The 17,393-nt window shown below is 41.4% G+C and overlaps 1 protein-coding gene across 6 annotated transcripts in view; it reads left to right on the forward strand.

Annotated features, from left to right (window-relative positions):
- CYRIB (CYFIP related Rac1 interactor B) overlaps window positions 1-16,740 on the forward strand; it is a 138,142-nt gene extending 121,402 nt beyond the window's left edge. For all 6 annotated transcript variants that reach the window (XM_030303818.1, XM_030303817.1, XM_030303819.1 and 3 more), the window contains 7 exons: window positions 2,953-3,089; window positions 4,338-4,415; window positions 6,524-6,640; window positions 7,740-7,819; window positions 9,138-9,264; window positions 10,696-10,766; window positions 15,997-16,740. In XM_030303818.1, the coding sequence (XP_030159678.1) occupies window positions 2,953-3,089; window positions 4,338-4,415; window positions 6,524-6,640; window positions 7,740-7,819; window positions 9,138-9,264; window positions 10,696-10,766; window positions 15,997-16,060 (674 nt within the window). In that variant the 3' untranslated portion in view covers window positions 16,061-16,740. The remainder of the gene's footprint in view (window positions 1-2,952; window positions 3,090-4,337; window positions 4,416-6,523; window positions 6,641-7,739; window positions 7,820-9,137; window positions 9,265-10,695; window positions 10,767-15,996) is intronic.
- The last annotated feature ends 653 nt before the right edge of the window (window positions 16,741-17,393 follow it).

Here is a 17,393-nt window from a genome sequence, read left to right on the forward strand (position 1 = left end):
CCAGTTAATTTCTTCCAGAATTTAGGGCTTAGTAGTCTATTAACTTCGTCTTGTCACCCACCTTTTCTGAGGATCATAATCACGTGGTTTTGTTTTAGGAGCTCCACCAGGGAGACTGATCCCTACATCCTTTCTTCCTTGACCTCCCTTTCTTTACAACTCAGCCAGAAACCTGAACCACCTTTTGGGATCTTCTGTCTCTGATTCCTCTATTGACACACAGCAGTGTGGGCTAGCACGACTCTTTTGTGTCCACAGAGGCCCTCCAAGATGAGAGGCTGGTCTAGGTGCCTCAGAGGCAGATAAGCAGTGCCATCATCTTGAGATGACTTTTTATTTCATAGATTTGCCATTGAGGACTCCAGCCATTTAAGGACAGAAGTCCTCCGGCATGGTTCCTGGCCATCCCAACTCAGCCAAGTGACTGGACTCCACTCCTTGGGGGAAAGGTCTGCCATCCCCCATAGTGTAGAGCACTTTGAGTGCTAAATTAACCCTGAGACTTGATAAAATCTGGGAAATGCAATTTTCTTTTTTTCTTTAACAGCCTGTAACAGTATTGGTGTTTGTGTGTGTTTTTTTTAAGTTTTTACTGTTCTCATATCTTTCAAACCTTGCTTTCCACTTAACTTACATTAATACTGACAGGTGGAATGAATTCTGGGAGATGAGTAACCCATTTTTCAAAATGGCTAAACTATGTTTTCCTTAATTGACCTTCACACGCACTCATGCACTTCTGTAAGCCAGCCATACTCCTCCAGTTCAGTTCTGCACACAGCCCAGATGAAGTGGTGTTTTTATGAATGTCAATCTGATGATGTCACTACTCTGCTTAAATAGTCTCTCCAGGGACATTAGGGTGACAAGACCAGAATGCTTGATCTGGCACACAAATTATATGCATCTTACTTTGGTCTGGGGTTACTCTCCTCCCGGTGCTCTTTTCTACCTGTACTGGTCCTCTTGTACTTCTTCTGCTATGTCTTGCTCTTCTCAGCCTAGCATCTGGCTCACTGCCCTATTAGCAAACTCTCATTCATCCTTGGTGCACACCTAAGTCTCAGCCCAAATGTCACTTACTCAGAGAGGTCTTTTCCTGAACCTTCAACTAGGTGAGGTCCCGTTTCTATATTTTTCTTTTGTATCATGTGCTTGATAACACACGTGACAACTGTAATCATGTGTCTTCTCTGTATAGTCACGCTCCATGTGGGCGTTGGGAACACGTCTGCCTTCATCTCTGTATCCTCAGGGCTTGACACACAGTAGACAGTCCATACGTTTTCTGACCTGCTATAAAAAAAGGATAAGAGCTGTCATTTGAGTTACTGTGTAGATGACAGATAATGTCTGTGTAATGGCTAGCTCAGTACCAGCACATAATACATAAGAAGTATCTCCTGTGTAGTAATCCATAGATTCATATTTTATAAGGTTACAGAGGATAGATACAATGTTGCTTCATTTGAGAGACAGTTTATTATGTATTATGCTGAAAAGAATAGGGCTGTAGAGTCCAAAACATCTGGCGTTAACTATCCAAACTCTTGGGGGTCTAACTGCTTTGAAACTGAGTGTACCCATCTGTGATGCTCATGTCCTAGTTGATGGTGACAGGTCAGTGAGAGACTGGGTCACGTGCACAGTGTGGATGTTCGTTCCTAGTAGGGTCTTCATACGTAGTACAGCTGGTGTATTTTTAAGTTAAGGGTTAATGATCTGATGTACATTTATTATTATTGATAAATATTTGCTTATTAATCTGATATTTATTTGTTCATGTCAGATCACCATCTACTAGTATAAGTTCCTGTGTTTTTAGAATAGAATCTGGCATTGTTTTCTTTAAAAAGAATTGTTTTTACTGTTCTTTTAATTTATTTTTGAGAGAGAGAGAGAGAGAGAGAGAGAGAGAGAGAGAATGAGTGGGGGGGAGGGGAGAAGGAGACACAGAATCCGAAACAAGCTCCAGGCTCTGAGCCATCAGCACAGAGCCCGACGCGGGCTCGAACTCACGGACTGTGAGATCATGACCTGAGCCGAAGTTGGATGCTTAACCCACTGAGCCACTCACATGCCCCTGGAATCTGGCTTTGTTTTCTGATTCTGAAATCTTCAAATGAATTGCTTGATTTCTTTGCCTTTTTTTTTTTTTTTAAGTTTATTTATTTATTTTGAGAGAGAGAATGAGAATGAGAATCTCAAGCCGGTTCCACAGTGTCAGCACGGAACCCGCTGTGGGACTCAAACCCACAAACTGTGAAATCACGACCTGAGACGAAAGCAAGAGTCAGATGCTCAACGGACTGAGCTGCCCAGACACTCCAGTATTACCATTTTTAAACACACCATTTATTAGTCTGGCATTCCAAAAGGAGCACTTATTTTGAAGGGACCGTTTTACTTATGGGATGAATTTAGAATATTTTCATTGTGTTCCTAAGTTGCCTAACTCTTAAGACACTGAGACCTAACTATTAAACCAAATACTTTATGTCCTTCAGTATCTGACAGAAAGCAGTTTGTGTTTCTAAATAAGGAGCATATTCAAAGTATGAGAACTTGCTCATTCATTCACAGCCATGTAGAGATTTGACTGTGTGGACACTATGCCACCGAAGGAGTTACTCAGCTCTAGGTAACCGTTACCAGTTCATAAAAATCAACACTGTATAGAATGGTGAAGATAATTCAGAATTTGCTGTTCGATCCTGATGTTTAATTGAGATTCACATTCTTACAGAATTCTAAAACTGAATTGGTCCCTTTAAGGGACCAATTTGTTCTACTGAACACTCTTCAGTTTGATTGATTATACTTAGATAATACGACTTTTGAAGAGACCTTATTTTTTGGGGAATTAAAGCCATAACGTTTATAAATTGCTTTTTAATAAATAAAAATCAGAGAGATACAAACAGCTTAACGTTTTAATCTTTCTTTCTTTAGAAGCAGCACTAAGAGGCCTTCTGGGAGCCTTGACCAGTACCCCGTACTCTCCCACGCAGCATCTAGAGCGAGAGCAGGCTCTTGCCAAACAGTTTGCGGAGATTCTTCACTTCACACTCCGGTTCGACGAACTCAAGGTAGGCGTAGGAGGAGACTCCTGGGGACCTAGTTTGAGTGTTTACGTGATGTCCTTTGGCTTCTGGCAAAACCTGGAGAACTGGATTTAAAAGTTGTAGCAGATCTTTGATACATTATATGCATAGCAAATAGCAAATTATCCAATACTCAGTCTTCATTTAGTTTCATTTTTTTTTTTTACGTTTATTTATTTTTGAGACAGAGAGAGACAGAGCATGAATGGGGGAGGGTCAGAGAGAGAGGGAGACACAGAATCTGAAACAGGCTCCAGGCTCTGAGCACAGAGCCCGATGCGGGGCTCGAACTCACGGACCGCGAGGTCATGACTTGAGCCGAAGTCAGATGCCCAACCGACTGAGCCACCCAGGCGCCCCCATTTAGTTTCATTTTTAAAAATATCTCTGAAGCATATACTGTTGACCTTTCCTAATACTCTTTTTTTCTTTTCTGTTCATTCCCAGTTTATCTTCAATATCCTTTTACATAAAAATGTTAAGATCCTTTCTTCCTACCTTCCTACCTTCCTACCTTCCTTCATTTCTCTTCCTCATCTGTCTGTCTGTCTTTCTGTTTCCCTGTGCACCCGACCTCCACGTTGTTGGAGGGAGGGAGTGTGGAGAAACAAGAACTAGCTTTTGTCTCAGGAGACCCGAGTTCCACTGTGGGCTCTGTTACAGTGACCACATGTGAGACAGGCCCTTTGACTTTCCAGGACCTCAGGGACCTCGTCTGATAAATAGAGCAGGTGGATTCCTAACTACAGTCTTTAATGATTGCATAATAGGAAATGATTTTGTTTTATTAATACTTTGAGGACAAAGGATTTATATATATGATTTTAGTCTGAGGATTGATTGCCCTGTTGACCATACATTCATACTTTTATTGTAATAATTCAAAACAAGTACCTAAGTATTTCTTCTTATTTTTGTTTATTTGGTAATACTGGTTTTTGGGAAACAACCTTTTAGTGTATTACTTGAAATTATTGAAAAGAAGGGAAGTATTCAGATCACGACTGTAAAACCGTCTACGGGGTTTATATGTTCTGTAAGGACTAAGTACAGTGTTACATAATTTAAGTGCAAAAAGCTATCGTGGATGATACCAGTTTTAGTTCTTAAATTGTTTACAAATTAGGGAATGTTACTTAACTAGTTAAGGCTGTATTTAGTAGATTTTTTCGCTTATTTTTTGCACTATCATTTAGTGTACATAATACATTTTTCTTTCATAAATGTCTTTAGATGACAAATCCCGCCATACAGAATGATTTCAGCTATTACAGAAGAACATTGAGTCGTATGAGGATTAATAACGTTCCAGTAAGTTAATGCTTTGAATCAGGGGGGTGGTAATGGGAGCCATTAATTTATTTGTTCAGTGCATTCGCTTATTTGCTTGTTCATTTGCTCATTCACTCAGATCAAGTTAAAGCTAATGACATAGTCTATAACCAGCTATGGGCGACTGTAGGTATGAGAGGAAAGTGCAAGATGTAGCAGCCCATGCGTGGTGCTTCCCTGCTCTTCACCTAGCGCCTCAGATCCCTATGCCTACTTAATAGAACTGCTCCTTGTCCATATAGTAATACTTACAAAATTTCTCTGTGTATTCTCATGTTACTTATTTATTTACTCATTCATTTAAAGATTTTATTCTTCAGTAATCTCTTCACCCAATGTGGGGCTTGAACTCAACCCCTAGATCGAGAGTCGTATGCTCCACCGACCCGGCCAGCCAGGCCCCGTGTGTATTTTCATTTTAATTGCACAAAAACTTTGTGGATTAGTGGTTGTGAGACCCCATGGTCTTAGAATGGAAGAATCCAGGAGAGAAGGTGGCCTGGAATGGGAGGGGTACTGTTGTCAGCAGAGTGGTGGGCCATGAGTGCTTCTGTGCCTGGTCCTTGGCTAGTATAACATCTCTTCTGGTTTATTAAGGCTTGATTTCCCTTGATTTCTCCTTGCCTTTACCCTTTTCTACCTCCAGGGAGTCAACTACCAGAAGTAAAACCTTAAATAGAAAGAAAATATCTTTTTCTTTAGGTATTTTGAGGACCTACATTGTGCTAATTGGTGTGAAAAATTTCTACGATCAGCCTTACAGCCTTAACTAGATAGCTTAGTAAGGAAAGATCATGTGAGTGTGTAAGGAGCAGTAAGTGGCTTAAGAGGTTAAAGAAAATGACAAAGGAGATCATTCTTTTTTTTTTTTTTTTTTTCTTCCTCTTTTTTCATTGAATCAAAATTTTATGAAGTGGCTGCTGTAAGGCCCTTAGTTGAAAGAAGGATTTCTCTTCCATGAAGCTTCTGTTATTTTACATCAGTGTGGTTTTGCATAGACCAGTTCTTGCTGTGAGGCTGAGCTTATCGTCTGTTTTTTTCATACCCACCCTGTGAAGTCAGATCAGATCCAATCAAATCACATAACACCCAGCCAGCCCTCTGCTATAGCCATCCTGCTACCACTCGAGGCCAAATACAAGGGTGCCATCGTGCACCCTCAGTAATTAAAGGGAAATCCAGTTGTTATCAAGTGAAATAGCTTTCCAGTCTCTTCCTCGCCCCCCTCCCCCCTTTCATCTCGTAGTTCTTCTGTCCCAGTCGAGAGCCTCATTCCGCATCTCTGGCAGTCATTCTCTAGCAGGAGAACTCCTTTTTTTTGACCCATGGTCTTTTTCTTTTTTGGTACACTCTGCCCACCATCATCTGTCAACTTGCTTTAGAAAATTGACTTAATTGTTGTTCTTTCTTCTAGCGCACTGAGTGGTCCCTGTTACATGCAGAAGAAAGTTAGGAACTTAGGCCAACAGCTAAGGTCCTCCACAATCTGGCTCCAGCCCTGCTTTCCACCCTTACTCTTCGCTAGTCGTTTCCCCTTCTTGCCCTGAGTACACCGGGTTACACTCCACGTCATTTGAAAACATGCTCTCATCCCCTGTCTGGTTGTAATACCATGCGTACCTGCCCGCCCTCACCTGCAAGAGCTGCCTCTTCAGAATCCATTTTTGTTTCTTCCGGTCAGACGTAGTCTTTCTCTCCCCTCCTTTTTTTTGTCATTGCCTCTCAGCTTGTTGTTTGGATACTTGTGTGCTCCTGAGATGGAGGCCAGGCCATGCCCTCGCCATCTCCCTGCCCCCGTAGCATTTAGAGCCACTCCTTGTTACAGGAGGTAGCCCAGCAAGGTTTTATTTAGTTGCTTGATGTCATGTAAAATATTTTAAGAGAGGTTACTCTTTTTGAAAAATTGCTTAATACCATTTTTAACCTATTTTTAAATATACGTGCACATGAGGGTCTAAAATATAAGAGTATTTATTAGAGTAATTTAACAAGCATTAGCGAAACAGTCACTCTGCCTCGGTTCTTTTATAAATGTTATCCTATTTAATAATTTATGAACTGATATCAAGTGCTTATTTTCCACACAGGCAGAAGGAGAAAATGAAGTAAATAACGAATTGGCAAATCGAATGTCTTTGTTTTATGCTGAGGCAACCCCAATGCTGAAAACCTTAAGTGACGCCACAACAAAATTTGTATCAGAGGTAAGTGTTGCCTGGACAGTTACTCTCTATGTTGTTACACTTCCTGTCAGCAGCCAGGGTGACCTGTCCAGGCCTCACGACGTTGCCGTCTTCTGTGCGTCTTCTGTGCGCGTGCACTGCGTCCTGCCCCTTCCCGGAGGCACACGCATACACATCTACCTGCCTGTTGGCAGCTTCCCTCTGGATGTCTAGGTGACACCTCAGTGTTACCGTGGCCAAACCCAGCCCTTTCTGCAGTTTTTTCTGTCTTGATAGTACCACTGTAAAAGCAACTGATTTAGGGGTTATCATCCTGAATTCCTTTCTTTATCTCACCTCTTATGTCTCTTCCATCAGATAGTCTTGTTGACTCTGCCTCCAAAATACATCCTGAATCTGAAAACTTTGCCCCTCTCCTCCTCTACCTCTCCACATCAGCCCACCACTCTGTCACCTGCATTCATGTTCCTACTGGCCTTACTTTTTCCACTCTGACCCCACGATGGTCCTTTCTTCAAAGAACAGCCAAGTAATCTTTTTTTTTAAATTTTTTTTTTTTTAATGTCTATTTATTTTTGAGAGAGACAAGAGTACAGTTGGGGGAAGGGCAGAGAGAGGGAGACACAGAATCTGAAGCAGGCTTTAGGCTCTGAGCTGTCAGCACAGAGCCTGACATGGGGCTCAAACTCACGAACCGCGAGATCATGACCTGAGCCGAAGTCGGACGCTCAACTGACTGAGCCACCCAGGTGCCCCAGTAATCTTTAAAAAAAAAAACAAATGCATTTCTTCCTCTGCTTCAAGTGTTCCCAGTGACTTCCCAGTATCCTTCGGATAAATTCCCCATACCTCATGGCCTGTGGGGCCCTGGCTGCATGTAGTGGTTGTTTCCACTCAGCCAGAATGGAAGTGACTCTCAGGAGCACAGAGTCTTGGTTCTCTAGCTCTTAGCCGTATCCCTAGAGCTTAGAACAGTACCTAGAATCTAGCACACTTTTTTAAAAATTAGGAGTAGGAACCAAATTCTAAAGTTGTCAGTTTTCCACATTGTGCTGGATTTTAAATTATACTTAAGTAATAACTATCACTTTCACTTTTTTTTCTCTGTATACTTTTACAGAATAAAAATTTACCAATAGAAAATACCACGGATTGTCTAAGCACCATGGCCAGTGTATGCAGAGTCATGCTTGAAACACCGTGAGTATTAGCTGATCTTTTTCACTCTAACAATCCTACCGAAGTTGGTGGCTAGATATGAACATGTCTTATTTGGAAGGTGGGAATTAATGTTAATATATGAACGATATTAAAGTAATTTGGAAGCTTAATGTAACTTCTGGTTTGAGTAGAAAGTACAGTGGGTTTTCAGGTGCCTGAGACCAGTCAGGCTAACTTAGAACTTAGACTCTTCAGAGTGGGGAATTTTGTGGTGCTCTTATTGGAGGTGGGGGAGGAGCTTTGGTGTTTTGGTTATGCTTCTCATTAAGCATTCTCTCCTTTTCAGTGAGGAACCTTGCCCTTTTGCTAGATGAATGGTTGCCCTCCTACTTCATAAGGCTTTCCAACAAAATGATGTGTGTAATAGCGCTTTGGAAAAGGAAGAGCTGCCAACTCTTCTCCTTATCCCTGTCCCTCGGTATTAGTTCACAGTCTGTGGTTTTTATCCGACACTAATCTGAATTCTCTTTTGGGTTTCCCTTCACTTTCAAGCCATTTATCGTATGTACCACTGTGTTTTCTGGCTGGATTTTCTTATCAGCAGGCAGAAAGAATCCCTCCTGGATTCCTGAATAACATATGGTTCTATTAGATAACTTTTGTTTTTGTGGAGCTTTTCGTTTTCCAAAGCACTATTATGCACATCATCTTTCTGGAAAGCCGTATGAAGTAGGAGGGCAACCATTCATCATTATCATCATTTAGGGGAGCGAGCTCCTGGGAAGCGAAGGGACTTAAGCATGGTGGCCGACCCCACCCATGTGCCTGGATGGTCCCATCCTGGTTCTGGACACTTTCTGCCATGCCATGCTACCTTCTGCAGAGACAAAATTCTATTTCCCTTTTTCCCGAGAAAGGAATATGATTGAATTTTAGTAAAACTAGAATGAAGTAATATAATGATGTAATACTTCGATTAATAAGTTAGCTTCTAAATAGCAAACATACTTCTCTATTAAGCAAGTGGCTTTTTCCATCATATTGGTGGTAACAGCCTTTACAAAGCACCTGTCCTGAAGCTTTTACTTTGGGGCTTTTCATTTCTCTAAATTTGCCTCATCTCTGCCAAGCAAAAGGGGTGATATACCAAGAGGGTGCATGTAGAGATCAGAATACCTAAGTGATCACCGCTCTATCAACCTCATTTCCCTGGGAATCTCACCATGGGGAAAGGAGGGTATATGTTAGCATTCCTTTTAGATATCAACAGAGTGTATCCTTCAGCATCAGCTGAAAGTTGAATGAACTCCTTAAGTAGTGATGTGCCTCATCCAGCCATATCTTTTCTACCCCCCAGGGAATACAGAAGCAGATTTACAAATGAAGAGACAGTGTCATTCTGCTTGAGGGTAATGGTGGGTGTCATAATACTCTATGACCACGTACATCCAGTGGGAGCATTTGCCAAAACTTCAAAAATTGATGTAAGTTACAATGCTTTATTTAATTCTCAACCATTTCGGTAAGTGGAGATCGTAGGCTTTTGTTTAAAGAGCTGCAGGTTGCACTCTGTCACAGACCTCAGTTTTATAGTTTCTGATAATGGTGGGTTTCTGTTGCCTCTCATATCGTGCTGGATGGTTTACAGCCATATACGAGTGCAGTAGAATGGAGGACAGCTGGACCTTGTACTCGCCAGCGGTCCTTCTGCCTGTTTGGCAGTGTAAATAAATAATCAGACATCAGAAATTTCATTCTTTGACCAAAGGCCATTTCAAACAAAAGATTTATTTCCATAATGTATAGACAAAGTCAGTAGAGGTGCTCCAGTGGAAAAAGACTATGTAACAGAATACAGATTTTTCTCCTCCCTCCCAGGCATAGTAATTTGTGGCTCTCATCTGGGTGTCAGCTTTGCTTGTCTCTACACAAATTTATATTAGGAATAAAGTAGCTCCCTTGGTTCCTCTGTTTTCTAATTTCTCTCCCAGTCACATCTGGTTCATCAGAATTGTAACCAGTGTTTGGTGAGAATTGTCTTCCATTTTCCCTTTTGTAGTTCAGGCTCTCAGCATTTCGTGTCTAGATTACTGATTGCCAGCCAGTCTCCCTACCTTTCTTTATTCACGTCCATCCTCTGTAAAGAGAAATGAGTTAACATTTATTGAATGATTACTGTGTCCTAGGAAATTTATGCTTGTTGCCCACTTACCTGTGAAAATGCTTCTAGGATGTAGATGTTATCTCCCCCGTACTAACAGATAACCTAAAATTTAGGGAAATGACATAGTGTAATTTCTAGTGAATGATGGAGTGGAATTTTGAATCCACATCTCCATGGTTTCCAAAGCTGTGCTCTTCTAGCGTGTTCTACATTTTCACAGTCTGCAGCCCATCTTTACACACCGTCTACACTGAGCTGCTCCCTTTCTAATGGCCCATAACAAGTCCCTGCCCCGTAAGTTCCAAATGAGTCCTCCTGGCTTGCGAAGCCCTCTGTAAACCCCTGTGACTCCCCAAGATTCTGTCCTCAGCATGTGGTAAACTTTACTATTTTTGTCGAGGTGTTTGCCTGCCTGGAAAGGCTCCTCTCTCTGCTCCTTGGCACCGCGTCCATCCGTCCTTTCAGAGACTGCTCCACACCTTCTCCGGGAAGTCTTGCCTTCGCCGCCCTGTAGTTTTCTCATGAGTGTGCCTGCTGCTTCTGCTTTGGTTCTTAAAAAGTTCTGTTTGAGAAACTGAAAATAGCATTTGCGTAGTTTTTTCCCCCTGTTCTAACAGTAATAATTTTGACATTTCCAGAATGTAATTTCTCACGAGTTCCGTAGTTGTGCTAATTTAAGTACTACTGTTTTGATAGTGAATGTTCTTTGAGAAAACAGTTTTTTACCTTTTCCATTTCTTCTTCTCCTTAGATGAAAGGTTGTATCAAAGTTCTTAAGGACCAACCTCCCAATAGCGTAGAAGGTCTTCTAAATGCTCTCAGGTGTGTATATGTACATGTGCGTCTGTACAGAAAAAAATATATGTAAGAAAATGCTTCAAAACGTGAATAATACAAAGGATATGAATATATATGTTCATGTTAGAAAAGTGCAGATACCATTTTGCTTATTGGTAACCTTGTGTTTAAATTTTCAGTTACAACATTTTTACAATAAAGAGTGAGTATGTGTGTGTGTGTGTGTGTGTGTGTGTGTGGTGTGCATGCACAGATGAAAATAGCTTCATTTCTGTGCTATAGATTTTGGCTTTCATTTTTTGCTCCTCTTGGGATGTTTATTTTTTAATGAAAGTAGACCATGCTAATTGTAAATAAAATTCAGCCAACCCAGGAAAATTGAAAGCAAAAGAAGGAAATCACATAATCTCACCATTTTGAAATAAACCGCTGTTAATGTTTCGGTGTATATAGTCTTCCACAGTTCGTTCTTTATATTTGTAGATAGTCAAAGCTCTCTGATACTTATCTTTTTATAAATGTAATGCTATACAAACTCTTTTATAACTACCTCTTTTCCCTTAATATAGTGTATTAATATTTCTGTTTTTACAAGTATTTTTGTTACTTTTGTGTATTTCTTGTAATGAAAATAAACTTGTTATTATTTGATGTCTTCTCTTGCTTATACTACTTGATTTAGCTACTGTAGCTCCTAATAATGGTGGAATTGTTTTTTAAGGCAGGATTCTTTTTCCTTTTATTTTTCTTAAGTAAGCTCTAGGCCTAATGTGGGACTTGAACTCAGGACCCCAAGTTTAGGAGTTGCATGCTCTACTGACTGAGCCAGCCAGGCATTTCTTGAATGCTGGACTATTTTTAAATGCAAATCACAGCATATTATAACATCTTGACTACAGAGGTTTAATTTATAGTGTAATTTATTTTCCTAACATAAAAGATAACTTGCTCATTGCTTATTTTGTGTTTAAACACAAAAATTACATGAGCACAGAAATATTTGTATAGAAACTTATTGAGGTCACAGGCCATCTTTGTTTCTCACTGCAGTCCACATGATACGTGAAAATGATTTCCAGTTCAGTCTTAAGTTTCTCCCATGTTTTATGAGCCAAACAGGTTGGTTATTCCTCTTGAATGCTTAGTCACACTTGGCACATGATAAAGCAGAATCTATGCTGTGTCATTTCAGTTGCATGGAACCATCAAAGGATTTTATTAAGATTATGAGAAGTATTCTGTAAGCAGTGAGTGCCTGAATAAAGGAGGTCTCTTCTGAACAAATAGCAGAAAGATTACAGAACATAGTATAACCATGAAAATCCTCATAATGTCAAGCTATTTCAGCCATAAGTCTATCAGAAACCACAATGATTGGGAGTTTTTTACTCTGGAGGTTTTTACAGTGTGCACCTCATTTGTTTCACCCATAATCGTGCTATTGTGAACCATAACTACTCGATCTCTTTCTCAAGACTCCCCGGGTCCCAGTCAGCTCACTTTTTCTCCTAAGACTCTCCTTTCTTATTGGTTAGACTCCAAAGCCACCCAGTGACAGGAGACCTGTTCTGAAAAGGAAGAGAGAATTGGAGGCCAGGAGGGTCTGGTGTTATTTCTTTACTTTGAAGGGACAGTGGTCCACACATGAAGACTCAGAGTTTACTTTTGTTTGCAGTAGTTAAAGGTAGTTCAGTCTTTCCACTCTCAAATTAGGGCTGCGCTGGGCTGTGGGGCTAAGTGAGAGGTGGGGTTAAAGTCTTGCACACGCCAGTCTGTGTTTGAGGGGAGAAAAGCACCATTGAGGCAAGAGCCACCGGTCGCTTTTCAGTCTTCTTTGCATGTCTCTAACGGAAAGTAGAAGATGAAGGTTTTGTTGCAGAGATAACTCTCGAACTGTTTTCATTCCCAGTGGATGTGTTTTGTGGCTGGTTCTCATTTTTCCACCTGGGAAGTTTCTTAAGGTTCATCCGTGTACTTGATACTTAGTAGTAGTGGTTACAGTGAGTAACATTTTTGTAGCCCTGTAAGTTTACTGTGTGGTTTCGTCTTTATGACTGTATTTGATCTTGACCACAGCTCTGTGAAGTAGGGGATGGATGTGAGGTGTGGGGCATGTCTCCATTGTACAGCTACCTTGAGCTCTTGAGAGACTTACCGATTGTATAGGCAATTAATCAATGTCAGACTCCGTCTTCATATTCAGGATTTCATTCTTCAAATCCCATATGCTTGATGCTGTACCATTGAGCCTTAAGGTTCCTGTGTGATTGAACCCTGGAGTGTTTTTGGAGTAACTGGGAGGGAAACAAAAATGCACATTCCCAGGCCACCATACCCAGAGAGACTCTAAGGTCTGGTGTGGGGCCCACGCACCTCATTCTATAAGTAAACACCCTTGCTGATACAATGCTGGTGCTTTGAGAAACGTTGCTCAAACTAAATCACCCTCACCCTTAATATGCTTCACTCACAGCAAAGGAGATACTATGTAAAAAGCATTTTATAATCCCCAAAGTGCTATGTAAATGTTCATTGTTAATTAAACCTTTAGAAAATGGAAAACACTTTTGTGGCATTACTTTCTGAGTAGCTGCTTTACCCGAAATGCTCACTCCATCATTTTCCTCAGCCAGCAGTTAATAACCAAAAATTTTTAAGTTTTAATTGCACATGCAAATAATAAGCTATTTATTTGGAGTGCTTCTCTATAGAAATTACACAGTGCCTCCAGCTTACAGGATGTGATTACAAGAAAGCAGCAAGTCCTGTCTACATTCAGTAGGTCGAGAAGTGCAACCAAGTGCCTTGATCATGAGAGAGAGCCAGAGCTCGGAGTTAAGGTTTAATGCTAGATAACTGCTGTCTTTATTCAATTTCAGAGTAAAGATCAATAATAGTTGCTTCTCTTCAGTAGAAAAGTATATGCACTTGGAAAGGAACTTGGTTGTTATGCACAAAGTGACATAAACCCGTATATGTCCGTACACTTTTGCACACGTTAGGTGGTAAAGGCCTTTTCTTGGTAAGAGTGTGGTGACGGGACAGGCCTCCCTCCACTTGGCCCCGTTTGGCAGAAAGGACGTGAGACCTGTTACAAGTGCACGGTCTCATCCCGCAGAAGGAGCCAGAGCTCTCCCGCTCCCGGTGTCACAACGTTGCTGAGTAGCGATACGTGCGGCTGCTCTGAGCAGAGATGGTGGTGTGCCAGTTGGGGGCCCTCTGCCCTGTGAGGGAAAGGGAAAAACGGAAATGAAGACAGGGATGATGAACGTTTTTACTTCCTGACATCAGGAGGATATGTGTGGCTACATACGCTTTATCTGCACTTGCAAATGAAAACAGAAAGCTTTAGTCTTGGCTACATCACTTGCCACTTAATGTAAATAATCCTTCATGGATGTTTTCCCCCAGCCTGGCTGCTTGCTTTCTCGCTTGCCTTCCACAAATACTAGTTGAGCACCTGTCCCATGCCAGGTGCTCGGGTGTCTCTTCAGTAATATGTGAACAATTTGGAAGTGCCTTTTTGGAGGGTAAAATTGTAGAGGATGTATCAGGTACTTAATAAGTATTTGTGTCTTTACCTCTGCAAGGAGTTGAGTTCATATACTTCCTTTAGTTTTTCAATTGACTGGAGAACTAGCAAGAATTGGGTTTAAGTTTCTTGAACACACAAAGGCCATCTGTATGTACTTTGCTTAAAGTTATATATTCCTGAAAGACGATATGTGAAATTTTCACAGGCCAGATTAACTGGTCCAGCATTAAGTTCTGTCCGAATTGTCTCCAAAATATGTCCCATATTCAAGCCTTGAGCACCTGTTTCCATTGCTGCTCATGTCCAGGCCTTGCTCATCTCTCACTGAGTCCCCTGGAGCAAGCCCTTGGTTGGTCCCTCTGCTGTCCCTCTGTTGGTTCCTCTGCTCAATGGCCAGAGCAGTCCTTCCAGAACATAAATAAAGGCCCACATCACTACCCTGTTTGATGTCCTCCACTGGCTTTCACTGCACCTATAATGACTTCCCAACTCCTCACTGTGACCTGCAGTGTCCTCATGAGCTGGGCTTTCCCGGCATCTGAGGCCCCATCTAGCACTTTCCTCCTTTGCCCTTATGTGAGTGTGTCACTGTCTGTCTTCTCTGCCAGGTTGTAAGATCCTGGAACAGTGCCAGATACATAGTAGGCTCACTTACTGAATTTCGGCTATTAAAGGACTCCTATGGGGACTCTTCTCATAGAATAGTAATCACTCTTCATGATTCTTTACTTGTGGTTTACATGCTTATAGCAAAACACATCTACCTGGAAATAAGGCACTTCAAGAATGGAGACATTTTGGGATGTGACAGTTGGAACTGTGGTAGTTAGTTGAGCTTAGATACAGACTAGAGTGGGGGCCGGCCTTTCTCTGTAAAGGGCTAGAGAATAAACACAGATGTTTTAGGATTTGGGGTTATGTGGTTTCTTGTCACAGCTACTCAACTCTGCCATTGTGGCAAGAAGGTGACCCTAGAGAATACCTCAGGGAATCTGTGTATGGCTGTGTTCCATTAAAACTTTTTATAAACACACTGAAATTTGAATTTCATATAATTTCCACGTTAACATGAAATAATACTCTTTTGATTTCTTTCCCCGTTCATTTTTAGTGTAAAAACAGGGGCACGTGGGGGACTCAGTTGGGTAAGCTTCTGACTTTTGCTCAGGTCATGATCTCACAGTTTGTGTGTTCCAGCCCCGCATCGGGCTCTGTGCTCGCAGCTCAGAGCCTGGAGCCTTCTTTGGATTCTGTGTCTCCCTCTCTGTCTGCCCCATCCCCACTTGTGCTCTGTCTCTCTCTATCTCAAAAATAAATAAACATTTAAAAAATAAGTGAAAGTGTAAAAATATACTTAGCTCACAAGCCATACAGAAGTAGGCGGTGGGCTAGGTTGGGCCGCAGGTTGTACTTGCCAGTCCCTGAGATGGAGTGACAGCTGTTTCCCTGTGAGAGGGCGCAGCTCATTGTTTACCTTAGAATTTAACTGGATCGCTTCAGTAAGGTAGTTCTTCCTTAAGTAAAGAGCTATCGGATATGTTGTGCAGTAGGTGGTTAGGGTAAGCAGGGCAGAGCCTGAACGCAGCTGCAGCTGGAGAGAAAAGGCGCGATGCTGTGAGAGGAGAGTTTCGCCTACTTGCCCAGCTTGTGATAATGATGGGACCCGCGGTAGATCATGCTTTTCAAAATTCCCTAAAATAGCTGTTCTTATACTTTCAGGTACACAACAAAACATTTGAACGATGAGACTACCTCCAAGCAAATCAGATCCATGCTGCAATAGCAGCCCTGGGCGGGCGCCTGCTGTGGACAGAAGACAGTATTCTGCAGTGGCTGAGAATGCACAGTTTTTAGTGATTGCAATTACTATCTCATGTACTCCTGCTTTTTATTTCTTTCCTCTGTTCCTCTTCCCTCTTTTTTAATCATGTTCTCGTTCTCAAGACTTCTTTTCTGTGCCAAAACCAGTAAAGTTCTACTCTGAAGGGACACTGTCCTTTCGAATGGGCCATCTGAGGCAGCTAATTCCGCGTTGCATTGGGGTCTCTACTGAGAAAAATTCTGTGACTTGAACTAAATATTTTTAAATGTGGATTTTTTTTGAAAACTAATATTTAATATTGCTTCTCCTGCATGGCAAAACTGCCTATTCTGCTATTTAAAAACCGTCAACGACTTTATTTTCTACTGCCGCTTTTTTCATGTGCAGCCAAAATGAAAATGTTTAAATTAACTGTGTTGTACAAATGGTACCCAACACAAACTTTTTTTAAATTAGTAAGACTTTTGTTTAAAGTTTTAAGTTTGCATTTTGACTTTTTTTGTAAGGATGTATGTTGTGTGTTTAACCTTTATTAACTAACGTTAAAAACTGTGATGTGTGCGTAGAATATTACGTATGCATGTTCATGTTTAAAGAATGGCTGTTGATGATAAAATAAAAATCAGCTTTCATTTTTCTAAGTGTGGCTTGGTTTACTGGTATTTTGTTTTTAGGCTTCTGAAGCCTTCCCCGTGCATATTTTAATGGAATGCATACACATGTAATTTCCCCTTCTTTTAGGGGAGAGCTGGGTGTTTTTAGTAGTCTTTTTCTTCATTATTGTCTACGTGTGTAGTTTTCATTGCTTCTAAAATTTTGCTAAATGCAGGAACATCAGTGATCTGGTCATTAGCTTGCCTTTTATTCTTGATTTACTCTTGTATGGGTGGTAGTAATAGAAGGAAAACTACATTTGCTCGATTCGCAGTTCCCAGGAGTGAGAGGGAAGCCACAGGAAGCAAAGAGGGCGGAAGGAAGAACGGCCCTCAACACTGGGAGGACAGGGAGTGAGTGGTAAGAGGAACTTGACTCACTGGTGGTAGAAAACAAGGGCTTTTGTTATTTTAAGATCATAAAACCATAATCGTGGAATCTAAATGTGCTGATTGGGAGAAGCAGTTTAAAGGTTGTCTAGTCCAGCTCTGGTGCACCTGAAGTGGTTAAGTGTGGAAGAGAATGCTAGAGGCTTCCGTCAAATCCTTCTGGCTTAATGGTGCCACCTCATGATGCCCACGGCGCCATGGTGGCATCCCTGCTGACCTTCCTGGCCTTCGTCTCACCCTCTCCCGGCCAG

Source organism: Lynx canadensis, chromosome F2, assembly GCF_007474595.2.
Source record: "Lynx canadensis isolate LIC74 chromosome F2, mLynCan4.pri.v2, whole genome shotgun sequence".
NCBI lineage: Eukaryota > Metazoa > Chordata > Mammalia > Carnivora > Felidae > Lynx > Lynx canadensis.